The following is an 18,047-nucleotide window of genomic DNA, read 5'->3' on the forward strand; positions in this document are numbered from 1 at the left end:
TGGTATGTTTAACAACATCAACTGTAACTATGGTTGAAAATTTCAAAACAGTACAAATCTTATTTTTTGTGCAAAATATATAAAACGGTCTACTAGGTAAAATTTGAGAAACTTGAAAATACTCATACATTATTTTTTTCTGATTGATTAAAACTTAAGATTTTTTAACCTCACGGTAATAGGGCATGTCACGGTATGTAGAAATGAATTTCGGCAGTGTAAATCACAGATCAGTTTTTCGACCTGTAATTCCTCCCTCTATTAAATGGTAAGGAAATTCGGTATAAATAAAATGCACCGTCTTCTTTATTTTGCACATTTCGGCATTCAGATCTTACTCAATTTTATTAAGTAGGTAAAGTCATACTAATATTAAGACAGAAGGAGGGCGAAAAGGAAGCTATAACAGTTCTGCGTCTGTCGAGTATAAAATGTAATGTCTGGTTGTCGTGAAACTCTGTGCTCCCATCACAATATGGTTTTCTAAACTAAAGACCGAGATGAATGGAAGTCCTACCTGATCGTTATTTATGTAGCATTAAAAATAAAACCTAAATAAAATGTAAACGAAGAAGAGTACCACTTTTATAAAATAATATTTCCCGCTCATCGTTGGGCAGGTGTCCTTACCATAGTGTCCGTTTCCGGGCACGTGTGTATGCTTTGCTTGTTTTTTTGATAATTTTCGTAATACTTTATAAACAATTACGCGTTAGACTGCGTGGACCGATTCCTGATGGAAGTTGCAATCGCGCTGCCGCATGAAAGTCCTCGGGCAGTACATACAGCGGTACGTCTCCAATGGGGGATTCATGTACGAGTCCTCCGAGTGGTATTTGTCCTTGTGGGCCTGCAGCAATCGGTAGCGATCGTACATCATGCCGCACTCGTCACAGGGGAAGCGCAGCTCGGAGTTATGAAGACGTGCATGCCCACGGAGCGTGTTGGCCTTGGTGAACACCTTGGGGCAGTGTTGGCACTTGAACCCGACGGACGTGACCTTACGGTTCGAGCGGCTTTTGCGTTTGATCAGACACTTTTCACAGTGATGTGGACGCACGTTCGGATGGTTCTGGAGATGATCCTCCCAGTTGTCACGATTCTTGAACATGGACGCACAAATCGTGCAGCGGCATAGTTTGTACGGTCTGTTCATTGCCAACGCAGGCGGTGGCGGAGGTTGATCCGACTCTGGAATGGTTGCTGCTTTGACATCGTCAAGGTTTTCCGGGGTATCTCTCTCCGGTTCAAGTTTGGGTGTTACCAACAGTGCTGGAATAACTGAATCGCTTGTCATTTTGTCACTTGATTCATCAGAGTGCTGCTGATTGATGTGCCGCTGACAGGCCTTCTCCGTCTCGAACCGTTCGGAGCATGTCAGGCAAACGTAGTCCTTGCGCTTTTTGATCTTGGCTTTCTTTAGTTCGGGGGTGCCCTCGTCTCGGTTGTGATAGCTCTTCTCGAGAGAGTGTACGATCTTCTGATGGAACAGTTTATCGCGATCGCGCAGGAAGATCCTAGGGCAGAAGTCGCAACTGAAGCGTTCCCCTTTGTAGGGAGCATCCTCCGAGTGGTAGCGTTCCTTGTGAATCTGAAGCGGTCGGTTACGGGCAAACTGGACTCCACACTCGTCGCAAGCGAACGGCAGCTGGCTCTGATGGTAGATCATGTGATGTTTGAGCGATCTGAGGGTCTTGAACACCTTGTGACACTTGGGGCAGCGGTGCAGAGTTATGCTCATGTTGAGCCTTGGAGTGTCGATCCGCTGGCTTTCGGATTCGGCTTCACCGTTGGGCTCACCGTCCTCTCCCTCTTCTCCATAGTCGTATGAAGTGTCCAGCGTTTCCAGGACGTCGTCGGGGATTCGCTCCAGTGTAACAACCACGTCGCGAATCTCCGGGTTTTCCGGAATGCTAAAAACGAAGAAAATATTCGATTAACCTTGATAAGCGCTTGAGGTCTCTTGCGACCCATTTCAATATTTAAAATGCTGAATTTTTAGATTGATATAAACCTATGATAAAGAGAGGTTAAAAATGATATCCATTGTTTTCCTGATTTTATTTTTTGATTTAAGGTAAAGATGAATCGAAGCCAAAACTCAAATTTTCAAGAGCACGAATCTGGAGATATCCGATTGAGCTGAAAACTTAATTTATTGGTCACCACCAGCTGGATGTCTAGTTCTCCAGATTCGTGCTTTAGGTTTGGCTCCGATTCATCTTCACCTTAAGCGGACTTTGTTTTTTGATGTTTGCTACAAAATTTTAATTGACTGATTTGTTTTCTGTTTCAGAAACTCTCCAGGGATCCGATTTTAACCACTGTGTCCACCAGGAATTTGCTACATATAGATTTTTTTGGACACCCCTAGCATTGAAGACCTCTAACCCGTGCCTGTCATTTTGTAACCAATCAAGTAATATGAACCATTCATAGGTATGTGGTTGAATATTTAAGTATTATTTATTTTAACCCGTTAACGCCCAAGGTATCTCACAATTGTAATTCAGCTACATATTAATTATTTATTCATAGCTGTATTCCCATAAATTAAACATTATTTCACCAAGAAAATACATGTCTATTGTGGAGATCTAGTCAGTCTCTAGTTGGTTATTTTCGAGATTTATCAAATATATTTCCATGCTATTCGATCCATTGCAACATAAAGTGGGAAAAAACTGTATGATAGGGATCATTCATAATAAATTACGTAACGTACACAATAGGAGGGAGGTAATTTCAGAGAAACGTGACAACCCATATAAAAATGGAAATCCACACAATAAGTGTGATTAGTGTGAACTTGTGCTTCTCCGAGATAATCGGCTGCCCTTATTCAGTCTCTAGCCTGAGGCTAAATAAGGAGGGGATTATGAATTTGTTGTTATTTAATTTAAACTATCACCTATATGGTTTCGCATTATGCGTTTTACACAGCGTATTCTGAGCTTCTTTGGCGACTTTCAATAGATACAGATCTGATTGTTTTCGATGCTGATCTTTTTCGTGCTGAGATTGCAAAAAGCTTAATCCTGCCTAGTTTGGATAGTGGCTACGGTTAGGATAGCTCAGATCAATCTTCAACATAAAAGAACAGCAACGATCAATTTTTGCAAACCCATGCAATATGGTACAGCCCAAGAGACGCTAGTTCAAACTTGAAATAGCAAACTCGCGCTCCATGCCCCGCGCATGTGTGCTCGTTAATAACCTGGTGACCTCAATAGGAAAAACGTCTTTTGTTCGGTATATTTACCACATGATGAATCATCCCCAACGGATGACTTCAAACGAGTTGTCGTACACTGCGTAAAAACAAGCCTTCCGCTGATTGTGGCAGTGGTGCCAATGCTCATCACATCATCTGGGGCAGCTCAGATATCAATAAATTTTGAAGGCTTCAGTCTGATGGAATACTTAAGTAGTACACTGCCCATAAACACATGTCAGTCCCATGTTTGCTGGGTTTCCTATTCACATGGGACAGTTATGCATTTATGGGCAGTACAGACATTGGATTACTTAATATAGGCAATCGCACAACCTTCATGGTTTCTACTAGAGAAGAAGTGTTAGACATAACGCTCTGCTGGAATAGAATCAGTCACGAGTTGACGAATTGGCATGTATCAGATGAAATCATCATCTGATCATCGCTACATCTTCTTTGAACATTCAAATGTAACTGCGCAGACTTTGCGTTTCAGCTACTTGTAAGCAGTTTTGCTACTGTGTATATTCCCAGATCTTGGCGTGATATTACTGTGAAGTTTATTCCGAAAGGAGGACGTGTGTCGTATGAAGCGAAGAACTTTAGACCAATCAGTATCAGTTCTTATGAAATATGTCTGGTGCGTTCTCTACGACTCCCACAGCAGCGCTCGGGACGCTTTTCGACGTTGGGCCACTACACATACATCTTAAACAAGAAGCACTTTCTTACTCTTGGTACTGGATCTACTGGAGAAAAATCCGGTAAATTGTAGATCTACACACACTTCGTTATTTCCACTTTTGGCGAATTGAGACAAAGTTATCCTTGCTCCAAGTGATCTCACAATGGGTTACATGTATGGCCTTATTCGCTACTCGCCACATAGTAACGAACATGCACTAGTGTCTATTGACGAAAAGTCGCTAGAAGTTAATGCGAAAAATATTCGTATGGCGAAAATTGTGAACTATTTTCGAACAAAATATTTGGTACCGGTTGTAGGTGATGATAATAATTATCACGCCTACCAAACATTTTTTCGATTAATGCATTCATTTACGATAAATTTCAAGTTAGATGCCTTTCCCCATACAAAATGAAACGAGAAAATTGCCGCTGATCAACTGGACAAGAGCAAAGCAGGTAATCCATTGCTTGTCACTTTCCTTACAGGACATTTACCACACAATTCCCTTCACAGAATGAGTGGATGTCTGCTTTTTGTACAGAAGTATATCAAACACAATAGTATGTTACACTGATGGCTCCCTTCTTGAAGGTAGAGCTGGTGCTGAAGTACATTCGCGTAAGCTAAGGCTGAATCAGTTTCTCTCACTGGGTAGACACTGGTACCGTTTTTTTCAGGCGGAAATATTTATGCGTGGAGTGCAATCAGCACTTCAACAACGCGTAATGGGTAAAGTCATATACTTCTGTTCAGATAGTCAGGCTGCTATAAAAGCTCTTGCTTAGGCCAACTCAAGGTCGAGGCTTGTTATCGTATGTCGAACTCAAATTGAGGAACTGAATTTAGTCAAATCTGTAAACCTTGTATTCATCGCTGAAAATGAATTGGCTGATGAGCTAGCTCGCGATGGAGCATCTCATGACTCCATTGGCCCTGAGCCAGCACATGTCAAATATTCAGCGTGCTGACTCATCTGTAGCTCATTCCATATCACCGTATATGTAACTGTCTAGTCTTAGCGCAACTGAGACTCCGCTTACATAGTAAACACTCATTAGGTGAAACTGATTTCAGAAGCCTGAATCTTCAGGACATTCTGTTATCCTTGACCCGCTGTAGTAATGAGCTATAGGCTTTCTTTACGCTCATGCGTTTTACAGTGCCCTTTTTAGGGCGCTGTTTGAACCCATCGTGGTATGGAGCTACATGCTCTCATTTCGCTTATGCGATCTTCCCTCTTAAAGAGACCCCACTCCTATTTCCTACCATCTTTCCCTTACCTTTCCTCTCCCATCGGGTAGATGATGAAATAGGCTCAAATATGGCGATGGCACAAATCCCCCAACTGGCGGGGAACGTGCCTTTGGAGCCGGCCTTCTGATACCTGATCTTACCATTCCTGGAAGAGGATCTGTTCTTTGTATACGTAAATTTTATTCTGCATTATTTCTTCGTATTTAGATTTATCAAAAATTGCAGTAGAATTACCTTTATCTGCTCTTAAATAGAGAACTGGTTTTGTGTTCAGTTGTTTGATTATGTTGTGTTCTTTGTTTTGGGGTGTAGTGTTCGTGTTACGGATGATGTTGGCGGTGTGTGTTCTGGTTTCCTGTATTTGTGAAGTCTGTAGATTACACCCTCTGCTTTACATAAAGTAAATCCGATTGTTCTAGCAAAAATCTCGTTTTTCGCTTTTTTTACCATATAAATTTCGGTTAAGGCCTTTTGGTGCGTCATCACAAAATGGCTTCTTCCAAAATCATTAACATATTGTTATGATGGTATTGGTATTTACAACATCGATGAAATATAACTGCTTATCACCTGATTTAATGGATAATGTATGCGAAGAAAAATGCTTCAGGTGGTATTTCAATATTTAATCAACACTTTCAGATACAGCATTATCAATTTAGCGGCAATATACATATATATTTATATTCTCAAAAAAATCTCCGATTTCATGCCGCATTTCATTGCCTCACACAACTACACTTGTAAATAGAAGGTGCTTACCTTTTCCATTGTAATTCTGCAGCAAGCATTTGTTTTTTGGGTTTCATATTGCGTTCACTACACTTCCACTAAACAAATCTTTCATTCACTTTCCCTAAAGGAACACATTTCGAACGGGAATCAAATATTTATAAAGTTTTATCAACCGCATCACTCAAAACTATTATGGCGATGGTTTCAACTTGCTGAGAATCGACGCCGCCACCGCACACTGAGACATGCCTGTGTTTATAGTCTAAAATATCCAACTTTTTTTCTGTTGTATTAATTTTCAGTGCGGAAAGGTTGGGTAAAGCATAGAAACTTAAAACTCATACGTTGTTTGTTTTTCTATTCTCTCAAATTACAGAAACCATCTCTACAAAGCATAAAATCACACCAAGTGTTTATCAATTTGCACCACCCAAAATAATTGAAAAGCTCCACAGTGCGATGCGTCGGGATGCGTCGGGACGCGTCTATCGTGTGTGCACAATCATCGCGATCGTTGAGCGCAGTGATGTCAGAGTTGCTATCTGTAAAATCATAGCATTTAATGTGGATTGATCACAAAAATCATTGAAATTTTATTAAATCAGTGATCTTGTGATGGAAAACTATTTGCAAAATGATAAGTCTTTATAATATGCAGCAAATATTCCGAAAACAAGCATATAACAATTGCAAGAAAAATCTGTCACCAATCACCTGGCAACACCGTCATCCCTTGCAAACATAAACCGTATCGATGCATAACATAAATATGCGATAAATCCAATAAAAAACAGAGAAATTCCGTTACCCTTCATTAAATTGTAATGTTTTGTGTTGATATGTACGATTGAACAGTTGATTTTGGTTTCCAATACTCGTCAATCTACTAAATTTCCCATGTGTTTACATGAAAATATGCTTAACAAAAATGTTATATTTTTTGTTTGTTTGTTTTGAAAATATACATGGAAAGCCGACACTACTACTATTACATCAATGATGGTTCTAATGATTCTTTGAGTTACACGCCGCTTCACCTTAATGGTGGATATATCTGTTTCTGAATTTTTATGAATACTTTGTATGAAACACTATCAAAACATTGAATTTTACATATTTTTGCTGAAGCACCAAGTAGCTATCTCGGTTATTTTTCAAATTATGGACGATTTTCGTTAAAAAAAAAAACATATTATTTTTCAAATGATTTTTAATCTCTTCAAACAAAAAACGTCCCTACAGTTTTTCAACCATACATAGAGAAGAAGATAATCTTTTTAATGGCGACAAAAAATTTAGAATCCGTTTGCGCCTTTCAGAGATATCTGCATTTGAAAACAACCATTTTTCAAAGAAAATCTCTGATAACTCTATAACCATAAGAGATTGAACAGTAGTTTCTTCAGCAAAAAGTTGCGCAATCAAAAGTTCTAAAAGTGCTCGGAACCAAGTACCACCCTAACTTATTTGTTTAAAAAAAATCAGAACTCACGATCCATAAGAGTTAGAAATTTGTGTTCTTCGGCAAAGTTGCTCCAAATTAGTTGTCGGAAAGCAGCGATCCTGGCAACCCTGGCAGTATGCTACTTTACCAATAGCAGATTATTTATAGATTTCGACGGATGAGCATGAGAGATTCGAATAGGTTCCACACTGCTGGCTATTGTGATATGGATGAACACATCTCTCTAATCTCTCTTATCTCGATCGGGAAACATCGCATCGGGATGAGATTGAGGAAGAAACTAGATTGTAAGGCAAATTAATGTTAGTCGCTTCCAAAGAGTAGGGCACGCGTGTCAGTTTAGTACTAAGCAATAAATGTTTTTTAGTCTTAGTCTTTGCGTTAATATGTACATGTGTTTGATTGCCGTTTTAAAAAATGTGTTTTATGTGCAACCTTGAAGCTGGAAAACCCCGGAACTCACACGCTGATTAGGATCAAGGACATCGACAAATGATCACTGTTTGTGCGAGTATCACTAGGCCGCCATTATACCTATCGGTTGCACTTCACCAATGTTGGGGACGAAAAGCCACATACAGTCCACATCTCTAAAAGGTACGTTGGATCCCCGACATTAAATGGTCCTTCGAGCCGGATCCGAAGACTCTCCGGAAGAACACATTGTGGACCAAGCGGCATCTTCACAAACCGGGACAATAGCCATTGTCTGAACAAAGGATCGTCATCCCAAGCCGACGAACAATTGGTTACGCTCTCCATTGTGGATCGATATAAAAGGATTTTTCTGGATACAAAGCACCTTGGAGCTGGAATTGGACGTTTCTTTGGATGTTGCGTTGGACGTTGACTGGCATAAGCGGACTGGGACACTAACCCCGCATCAAACCCTGTTTTCACAGGTAAGCTAGAATAGATTAGTGTATGTCTGGCCGAAGCCATGGTTTCTTTTATCTAACACCTGCATTTCGACGTTCTCTCCATTGTGCTTTTGAACGGTAGAGGCAGCCGCCGTTCAACCCTCAACAAGACCTACATCAAGAAATCAACCATACAAGAGAAGGGATACTGGTGTTCACAACAACGAGGTCGTTGACCGTATCGTCATAACAACCCTACGTTTTTTGGCATGGACATAGTCGCATGAAGAGGCAGCATGATTTGTTACCCGGTTGGGTGAGTGCTATTTAGAATAGTGTATTGCCGAAGCTAGCAAATAGATATTGCATGTTTTTAATTAAATTTAAACCTCTTCGACACTTATTTGGCCACGAATCCCTGCATACGAGAACTGTTCGTTAGAACAAGTCCGCTTTCTGCAGTTTGGTTCCTCTTGGATATTTGGATGCTTAGCTCGTTGGACTAGCCTAGCTGTTCTTCTCACGGGTGAGTTAGAACGGTATATGTCCTCCGAAGCAAAGGTTTTTGGAAACTACATGGATTTTCTCTTCCTCCCCCTCATTTTTTGGTGAATTTGAGCTGGCGTTTGTGAATGCTGATTGATTGAACGAAAACTGCGTTGTTTTATGGTAGCCTTCTTCAGTCTCAAAGGTGAGATACATGGTATATGGCCTGCCGAGGCCTAGGACGACAGATTTTACATAGTGTACCCTCCTTTCCCACAACTAAATCGATCGCGAGCACTTCTACGAGTCTAAGACATCACGCTGTTTCTACTGGATCGCTGAGTTTGTCATTGGAGTTTCTTCAGTTTGGCGTCAACCTACTGTTGCAAAGGTCAGTTAAGACAGTATATGTCCGCCGAAGCTAGGCTTTTCGGAATACTACACCAGCATTTCCATACATTTACCGGTACACCGTGACGTAACATCATCATGCCGTCGACCAAGAGCTCCCCAACATTGAAGGCATTGAAGGCTCAACTGAAGGACATCCAGTCATCTCTCCATGACATATCTCGTTTCGTGGAACAGTTTAGGGAGGAAACCAGTACCACCGAAATAGCGTTACGTTTAGATAGAGTTGACAAATTGTGGGAAAGGTATTCTGAAACTTTAGTGCTTGTAAGGGGCCATGCACAGTTCGAAGATGAAGACGACGTATACGACAAGCAAAGGCAGGCAATTAGTGATCGTTATTATGAAGTCAAGGCGTTTCTCCTCGATAAGTCACGAGAGCGTCGTCCATCACGAGAACACGAGCAATCATATCGCGATACTTCTATGTTTGGAGGATTGGATCACGTGCGGCTTCCTCAAATTAAGCTGCAAACTTTCAATGGCTCTGTAGACGACTGGTTAAGTTTCAGGGATCTTTTTACATCTCTCATTCATACAAAGGCGGAACTTCCTGAGGTTGACAAGTTTCACTACCTTAAAGGATGTCTACAAGGGGAACCAAAGAACTTAATCGATCCTTTACCCCTCACCGAAGCAAATTACCAAGTGGCTTGGAATTTACTTTTGAAAAGGTATGATAACAGTAAGGTGCTAAAGAAACGTCAGATTCAGTCGCTTTTTAAGCTGCCCGCACTCCAGAAGGAATCCGTGGCCGAATTGCATTGCCTTCTTGAAGGATTTGAAAGGATAATACAAACTCTCGATCAAGTTGTTCAACCTCGAGATTATAAGGACCTCCTCCTTGTAAACTTTCTCACCACACGGTTGGATCCGGTGACTCTTAGGAGTTGGGAAGAACAATCGGCATCTAAGGATCAGGATTCGGTGAAGGATCTCACGGAATTCCTACACAGACGGATAAGGATATTGGAATCCATGCCGTCGAAACCGATGGAAAGGAATATTGCTCAATCACAAGCCCCTTTGAAACCTAAATCCTCGATAGTTAAAACTAGTTATAATGTGGTACAGAACTCTACAGTACGGTGCGCGGTTTGCAAGGATAGCCACTTACTGTATCAGTGTTCTGGATGTCCGTTATGGAACGGGATTCAATACTGAAAGCTAATGGTTTATGTCGTAATTGTTTCAAGATTGGCCATCAGGCAAAGGATTGCCAATCAAGGTACTCTTGTCGGAAATGTAAAGGGAGGCACCACACCCTTGTATGCTTCAGGTCGAATAACGATGCGAAAGTTGTTCCACCTTCCAAGGTCAACAATCTTCCAAACCCTAAGGAACCTCATGGATCATCAAGCAATGCAAGTACTTCTAATGTGGCAAGTTCGGTTGTCTCTGAGACCGTGGTATCTAATGTAGCTCATCAGGTTTCATCACAAGTCCTTCTGGCGACGGCACTTATTCTTCTGGAGGATGACGAAGGAAATCGGTTTCCAGCAAGAGCTCTCTTGGACTCTGGATCAGAGAGTAACTTTATAACGCAATCGTTGTGCCAGCGTATGCGTGTACAAAGAAGCACCGTAGATGTCTCTGTGCTGGGTATTGGCCAATCCGCTTCAAAAGTCAAGCATTCTGTCACTGCAACAGTCCTGTCTAGAAACACTGAGTTTTCCCGACAGATGGAGTTCTTGGTCTTGCCTAGGGTCACTGTTAATCTGCCAACAACTACAGTCAACACAGCAGGGTGGTCCATCCCAAGTGGATTTATGTTGGCAGATCCTTCATTCTTTCAACCTAACATGGTAGATGTAGTCTTAGGAATTGAATGCTTTTTCGATTTATTCCACACCGGCCGGAGATTTTCGCTAGGAGAACGCTTACCAACATTGAGTGAAACTGTATTCGGCTGGGTAATAGGCGGAGGAATTTCAAGTTCTCAGCATTCTTTACGGGTCAGCTGTAACTATTCGTCTTTCAGCAACTTGGAAGAATTGCTCGAAAGATTTTGGAAATGTGAGGAGTTGGAATCAACAAATGCGTACTCGAAAGAGGAAAGAAAATGCGAGGATATATATCAAAAGACGGTTGAACGTTCAAAGGACGGGCGGTATATCGTAGCACTACCGAAAAATGACACAATAGCACGGATCGGTGAGTCGAGGGATATCGCATTACGGCGGCTCTTAGCTACAGAACGTAGACTCGCGAGAAATACCAGTCTAGCCGAGCAATATTCCAGGTTTATGGAGAAATACCTTCTGCTGGGCCATATGCAGAAAGTATCAAACGAAGATTCTACCAATCGCTGCTACCTTCCGCACCATCTTGTCGTCAAGGAAGCGAGTACAACGACAAAGGTCAGGGTAGTATTCGACGCTTCTTGTAAGACCTCTACTGGGTTTTCTCTCAACGATTGCTTACTATGCGGACCAACAGTTCAAGAGGATCTTCGCTCGATCATTCTTCGGTGTCGTACAAAACAAATAATGTTGGTGGCCGACGTTGAAAAGATGTTCCGACAAATTCTTCTACGACAGGAGGATCGACCTTAGCAGAGTATCCTGTGGCGATCATCAACAGCAGCGGAAATCAGCGTCTACGAACTATGTACTGTCACTTACGGGACTAAATCAGCGCCATTCTTAGCCACGAGGACGCTCAATCAACTGGCTTTGGATGAGGAACATCGCTTTCCGCTAGCAGCGAAGGCTATCTACGAGGACACCTACGTCGACGATGTTTTGACAGGGGCTGATAACATCGAGGAAGCCAAGGAGCTGCGATGTCAACTAGAAAAACTGGCAGAATGTGGAGGATTAAGACTTCGAAAATGGGCATCGAACTGTTTTGAAGTATTAGGGGGAATATCGGAGGAAAATCTGGCAATTCAAGACACGGACAGCGTTAGTTTAGACCCGGATCCTTCGGTTAAAACTTTGGGTCTCTCGTGGATGCCAAAAACGGATGTCTTTAGATTTGAGTTCAAGTTTCCAGTAATAGATGCAACTGCAGAACTTACAAAACGGCAAATCTTATCGGTCGTTGCTATGTTATTTGACCCATTAGGATTGGTAGGAGCGGTTGTCACCAGTGCGAAGGTTTTAATGCAGCAACTATGGACTTTAATAGGCAAGGATGGTCAAAGATTAAACTGGGATCAACCGGTACCTTCAACGGTGGGTGAGACCTTCAGAAAATATTACGATCAATTACCACTTTTGAACGAGCTCAGGATGAAGCGTTGTGTTGTTATGCCGAATGCTGTTTCTGTGCAGATACATTGCTTCACAGATGCCTCTGAGAAGGCCTTTGGTTGTTGCATCTACGTACGCAGCACGAACTCTGATGGAAAAGTAATGGTTGAATTGCTCTCCTCAAAATCTAAGGTTGCACCACTCAAGACTCAAACAATACCTCGTCTGGAACTTTGTGGAGCTCTTCTTGGAGCACAGCTGTTCCAAAAGGTTCGAGACTCAATAAAAATGGAATTTCAAGCATACTTCTGGACGGATTCCATTTGTGTACTCCGATGGATTCAGTCTCCCCCATTGACTTGGGTTACATTTGTTGCCAACAGGGTAGCAAAAATACAAACAATTACGGATGAAAGCCAATGGAAACATGTACCAGGAATCTTTAACCCTGCTGATTTGATTTCAAGGGGGATCTCACCAACAGAAGTAGTTCAAAATCAATTATGGTGGCATGGCCCAGAATGGCTGAAGGAGGACTCATCGAACTGGCCACTATCACCTGAAAATTCAGCAACAAATACGGAACAAATGGAAAAGAGACGAACTGCAGTTGCTGCTACAGCGGCGACAGAAGGTTTCAACGAGTTTTACATTGGAAAGTATTCGTCATACAGCAAACTTATTCGACATACTGCTTATTGGATTCGTTTGATTGACCTCCTGAAAACACCGAAAGTGGATCGTAAAAACAAGGGCTACCTGACGACTGAGGAATTAAGGGAGTCTGAATATTTGTTGGTTCGTCTTGTACAACAAGAAACCTTCGCTGATGAATGGAACGCTCTTGTCCACGGACATCCAGTTTCCCAGAAATCATGTCTGCGTTGGTTTCATCCATGTATCGGAGCTAATAATGTATACAGCTAATATTATAATAAGAGTTGGAGGAAGACTCAATAAGTCTGAGGAATCGGAAGAAGTTAAGCACCCAGCTGTCCTACCAGCTAGACATTTGTTCACTAGGACGCTTCTTCAGTATCATCACGTGCGATTACTACATGCAGGTCCCCAGTTATTATTGGGAGTAGTAAGACTTCGCTTCTGGCCTCTAGGGGGCAGAAATCTAGCTAGAGAGTTAGTTCATAAATGCAAGATATGTTACCGAGCGAAACCAACACCTGTTCAACAATTTATGGGCGAACTTCCGGCATCACGGATTACCGTCTCTCGACCGTTTCTGAAGACCGGGGTAGATTTTTTTGGACCTATCTACGTGAGGCCAGCTCCACGAAGGCCATCTGTTAAAGCTTACGTAGCTGTTTTCATTTGTCTGTGCACAAAAGCGGTTCACATGGAACTCGTGACAGACTTAAGTACTGATCGGTTTCTTCAGGCACTTCGCCGCTTTGTTGCCCGACGCGGAAGATGTGCTGTACTATATTCCGACAATGGGACAAACTTTGTCGGTGCCCGAAATAAGCTACTGGAACTTTTCAAGTTATTATCCGAAGATGACCATAAGGAAGCGGTTGCCAAATTCTGCTGTACTGAAGGCATGCGATGGAGCTTCATCCCCCCCGGATCACCACACTTTGGCGGCATCTGGGAGTCAGCCGTGCGCTCAGCTGAGCACCATCTGCTAAAGCTACTTGGCGAAAATCCTGAATCTCCAGAAGACCTAGCCACATTACTGACGCAAGTCGAGGCATGTTTAAACTCGCGACCTCTAACTGCGTTATCAGACGATCCTAATGACATGGAACCATTGACACCGGCTCATTTTTTGATCGGGTCATCGCTTCAGACAGTCCCTGATATTAACTTTCAGGATTTACCTTCGAATCGTCTTAACAGAATGCAACAGATGCAGCAAAAGATGCAGTTATTTTGGACGAGATGGCGCAGGGAATATCTGCATACTTTACAGGCTCGCACTGAGCGATGGAAACCACCAATTCAATTTCAAGTCGGTCAGCTAGTTGTTATCCAAGATGAAAAGCAACCACCATCACGTTGGAAGATGGGACGAATTTGTGACCTACATCCAGGAACCGATGGAGTTGTAAGGGTGGTGACATTGAAAACTTCAAACGGTGTGCTGGAAAGATCTGTTGAAAAACTTTGTCTTTTGCCATACATAGATGGTGATGAAACAACAAGCGCAGAATAGTAGATTACGACTTGCTCAAATCACCCCTACCTCCCCACTTCCCTTTCCTTGTCGAAGAGGATTTGTATATTTTCAGATATTGGACATCTCAGGGTGGGTGAGAATGTCGGAAAGCAGCGATCCTGGCAACCCTGGCAGTATGCTACTTTACCAATAGCAGATTATTTATAGATTTCGACGGATGAGCATGAGAGATTCGAATAGGTTCCACACTGCTGGCTATTGTGATATGGATGAACACATCTCTCTAATCTCTCTTATCTCGATCGGGAAACATCGCATCGGGATGAGATTGAGGAAGAAACTAGATTGTAAGGCAAATTAATGTTAGTCATAAGTAAGCTTCCAAAGAGTAGGGCACGCGTGTCAGTTTAGTACTAAGCAATAAATGTTTTTTAGTCTTAGTCTTTGCGTTAATACATGTGTTTGATTGCCGTTTTAAAAAATGTGTTTTATGTGCAACCTTGAAGCTGGAAAACCCCGGAACTCACACGCTGATTAGGATCAAGGACATCGACAAATGATCACTGTTTGTGCGAGTATCACTAGGCCGCCATTATACCTATCGGTTGCACTTCACCAATGTTGGGGACGAAAAGCCACATACAGTCCACATCTCTAAAAGGTACGTTGGATCCCCGACATTAGTTGTTCTTAAACAATGTAGAACATTGTATACGTCTAAATGCGTCGAATCTCTGTTCAGCTATGCAAACGACGAGCATGTTGAGATTGTGACTCTCGACGCCCCTAACAGCCGTAAAGAAGTGCTGTAGCAGGAGAATCAATATCCTCCGAGATTTAGTGTCTCGGATGAAGAGAAGTAACAGATCAATCTTGCAGAGCCTAGGTTCAACAATGATCTATTCAAAATTATTATACAGTCTAGGGCTAACAAGCATGAAAATCGAAGATATGGAGCAGATACTAGGAATAACATACAAAGAAGTTGTGCGCCTTGCCATGACTCTACGATTAGCGAAACTAGCTGAACGATTTTTGGAGAAAGATCTGATATCGTCCAAATACCCAGCGGACTCATGGGCAAAGGATATCCTCCAGCAAACAACAGGCTACTGATACTGATTGATAACTTTTTTTTTAAGAAATAGCGTTAAAGCTGGCACGAATAGTAGAATCGTGATACCAATGTTCCAGGACTTCAAAACAAATCGTTACCTGCACTACGTGAAATACTCTACCGACGGCTCCAAAAAGTATTCCTTCACTGGGGTAGGGGTTGTCATGGATGAAGAAGAAGAAAGCTATTCTCTCCCAGACGATTGCAGCGTATTTTCAATAGAAGCCCTGCTCTGCCTCATGCTGTCCAAAGTAAATGTAAACACAGCACCATAATTTTCACTAACTCTGCCAGCTGCATAAGATGCTCTAAGAGGCGCCAGATCCAAACACCTATGGATTCAATCTATAGGGAGATCGTCAAAGGACATGAACATCACCTTCTGTTGCATCCAAAGACACTATGGTATTACAGGGAACGAACGAGCACACAGCTTAGCTAAATTAGCGCGAAACAAGCAAAAGCTCAGACTTCCTGTACCCTCTCAAGACGTGTACTTGTGCAAAATTACTAAAAACAACAAATATCTAAAGAATTACAAACATCGCCATCATAGTAAAATATGTCATCATTTTTATATTTGAAAACTTTATTCAAATAATTCATGAGAACAAACCAATGTCAAATTTTGCCATAATCTCTCATTTTACTATTTATAGGGTCAGGCGGGGCAAGATGAGCACCCTAAAGATAAGAGTGATTTAATCCTACTTAAACGTTCTTATTTTGGTAAAATTGGTAACCATACATATCTTTTACATTATTACTTTGACCACCAACCATTGAAAGTTTCAAAAGGTTATAAATAGTTTTCCAAATAACACGTTGAAAAATAGCTTTTTTATCATCGGTCAAAAATACTGCGGGGCAAGATGGGCACCCTTATAAAAAGATTAAATTTTCTAAAGAAAACTATTATTTTGCAATGCTTGTAATATCCGAAGATATTATCTTTAATTTCTGATGGTATTTATTTTCAACTACAGTAAAACCTCCATGAGTCGATATTGAAGGGACCATCGACTCATGGAAATATCGAGTCATGGAACAGCAATCCTTTGGAAAGCTGCTTCTAGGGACCATCATAGTAACCATGAAATTTTGTTTTTAGTATGGTTCCATGAGTCGATATCGAGTCATGGAACATCGACTCATGGAGGTATCACTGTAGCTTAATTTTTCAAGCTTTTATCAAAAAATAAATCAATTTTAATAAATTACTAAAATTTTACTTAAAAAACAATCAAATTTGTTGTATGTTAATATATTTTTTAGAAAAATAGTTTTGTACAAAGCGGATACCGTACGTCAAACCCACAGATAAATGTGGTTCTATAATTTCACACTTTTACTTAATTTTGAGCAAAAATTAGTTTGCACCATACTTTTTAATATAATCAAAACAATTGAAACATTTAAGTAATTTGATAAAAGTTTCGCTCCAGATTATCTACAGAAGATTGTTCTATAACAATACGGCCTAAGGGGGGTCTGTAGCCTTGAGGTTACGCTTTCGCTTCATAAGCGGAAGGTCATGGGTTCGATTCCCAGCCCCTCCACAAAAAACCCGTCCAGCCACCAGAAGACGCCGCACGGAGGACCGTGCTTTGGGGAGCACATCCATCCTCCGTCAGTATCAGATGGTGACTGAGACAAACTGACCCTCTTCGCAGGCAGCTAGCCTCACTAACAACAGAGCTCTCTCCTACCTGCTCGGTGTGAGAGTAAAAGAGTAGGAGAGAGTGAAAGTTGATGTAAATATAGATAAGTTAAAAATAGATCTGTATCGGTAAAGAAGCTACAGATCACCTGATTCCGGCACAGTAGTGGAGCACAGAGTGCCTTAAAAAAAAAAATACGGCCAAAAACATATGCATGAGTTTACGCAACAAAAATGTCCCTCTTAAATGATCAAATCTTATATATCTTACGTTGTGTTGTTGATTTTTTGGTTGAAATTTTTGGTCGTCAGATCATTTTAATGGTTTTCATCGGAACCCCAAATATATTTTTGATAAACTTCGGTAAGAGCGACACAAACAAGGGGTGCTCATCTTGCCCCACGTTCCCCTATGTTAGATTCAAAAAGCAAGTTTTTCAGCAGGAAAGCTAAAAGTTTATTTTTTAATCATGCTAAATTCTGCGTTATCCCAGTTTATGCGAGAATTTAGATATTAAAGTCAAAGAACTAAAATTACCGTTATTTTGATCTACTCGTAAATAGCTTATTTAGTTATTATTTTGTTATCAATATCAAAATAATAACATATTTTGTTATTTACGGTTGCCCATATTTTTGCTATTATTTTGTTATTACAATGGCAAAATATGTTATGATTTAGTTTTTATGCCATACAAACTCAGTTATTATTTTTGTTATTTTATCTCTTATTTCAAACAAACAAAGAACAAATTTTGCTATTCAAACATTCTATTTTAATGATAAATTTAGTTATTCTTTTGCTATTTTCCTCTACCCG

At 41.1% G+C, this 18,047-nt stretch overlaps 1 protein-coding gene across 2 annotated transcripts in view; it reads right to left on the minus strand.

The window, feature by feature from the left end:
• Window positions 1–302: 302 nt before the first annotated feature.
• LOC110681511 (zinc finger protein Xfin-like) overlaps window positions 303–18,047 on the minus strand; it is a 41,200-nt gene continuing 23,455 nt past the window's right edge. For both annotated transcript variants that reach the window (XM_021857432.1, XM_021857430.1), the window contains exon 4: window positions 303–1,913. In XM_021857432.1, coding sequence (XP_021713124.1) covers window positions 713–1,913 — 1,201 coding nt within the window. In that variant the 3' untranslated portion in view covers window positions 303–712. The remainder of the gene's footprint in view (window positions 1,914–18,047) is intronic.

This window comes from Aedes aegypti, chromosome 1, assembly GCF_002204515.2.
Source record: "Aedes aegypti strain LVP_AGWG chromosome 1, AaegL5.0 Primary Assembly, whole genome shotgun sequence".
Lineage (NCBI taxonomy): Eukaryota > Metazoa > Arthropoda > Insecta > Diptera > Culicidae > Aedes > Aedes aegypti.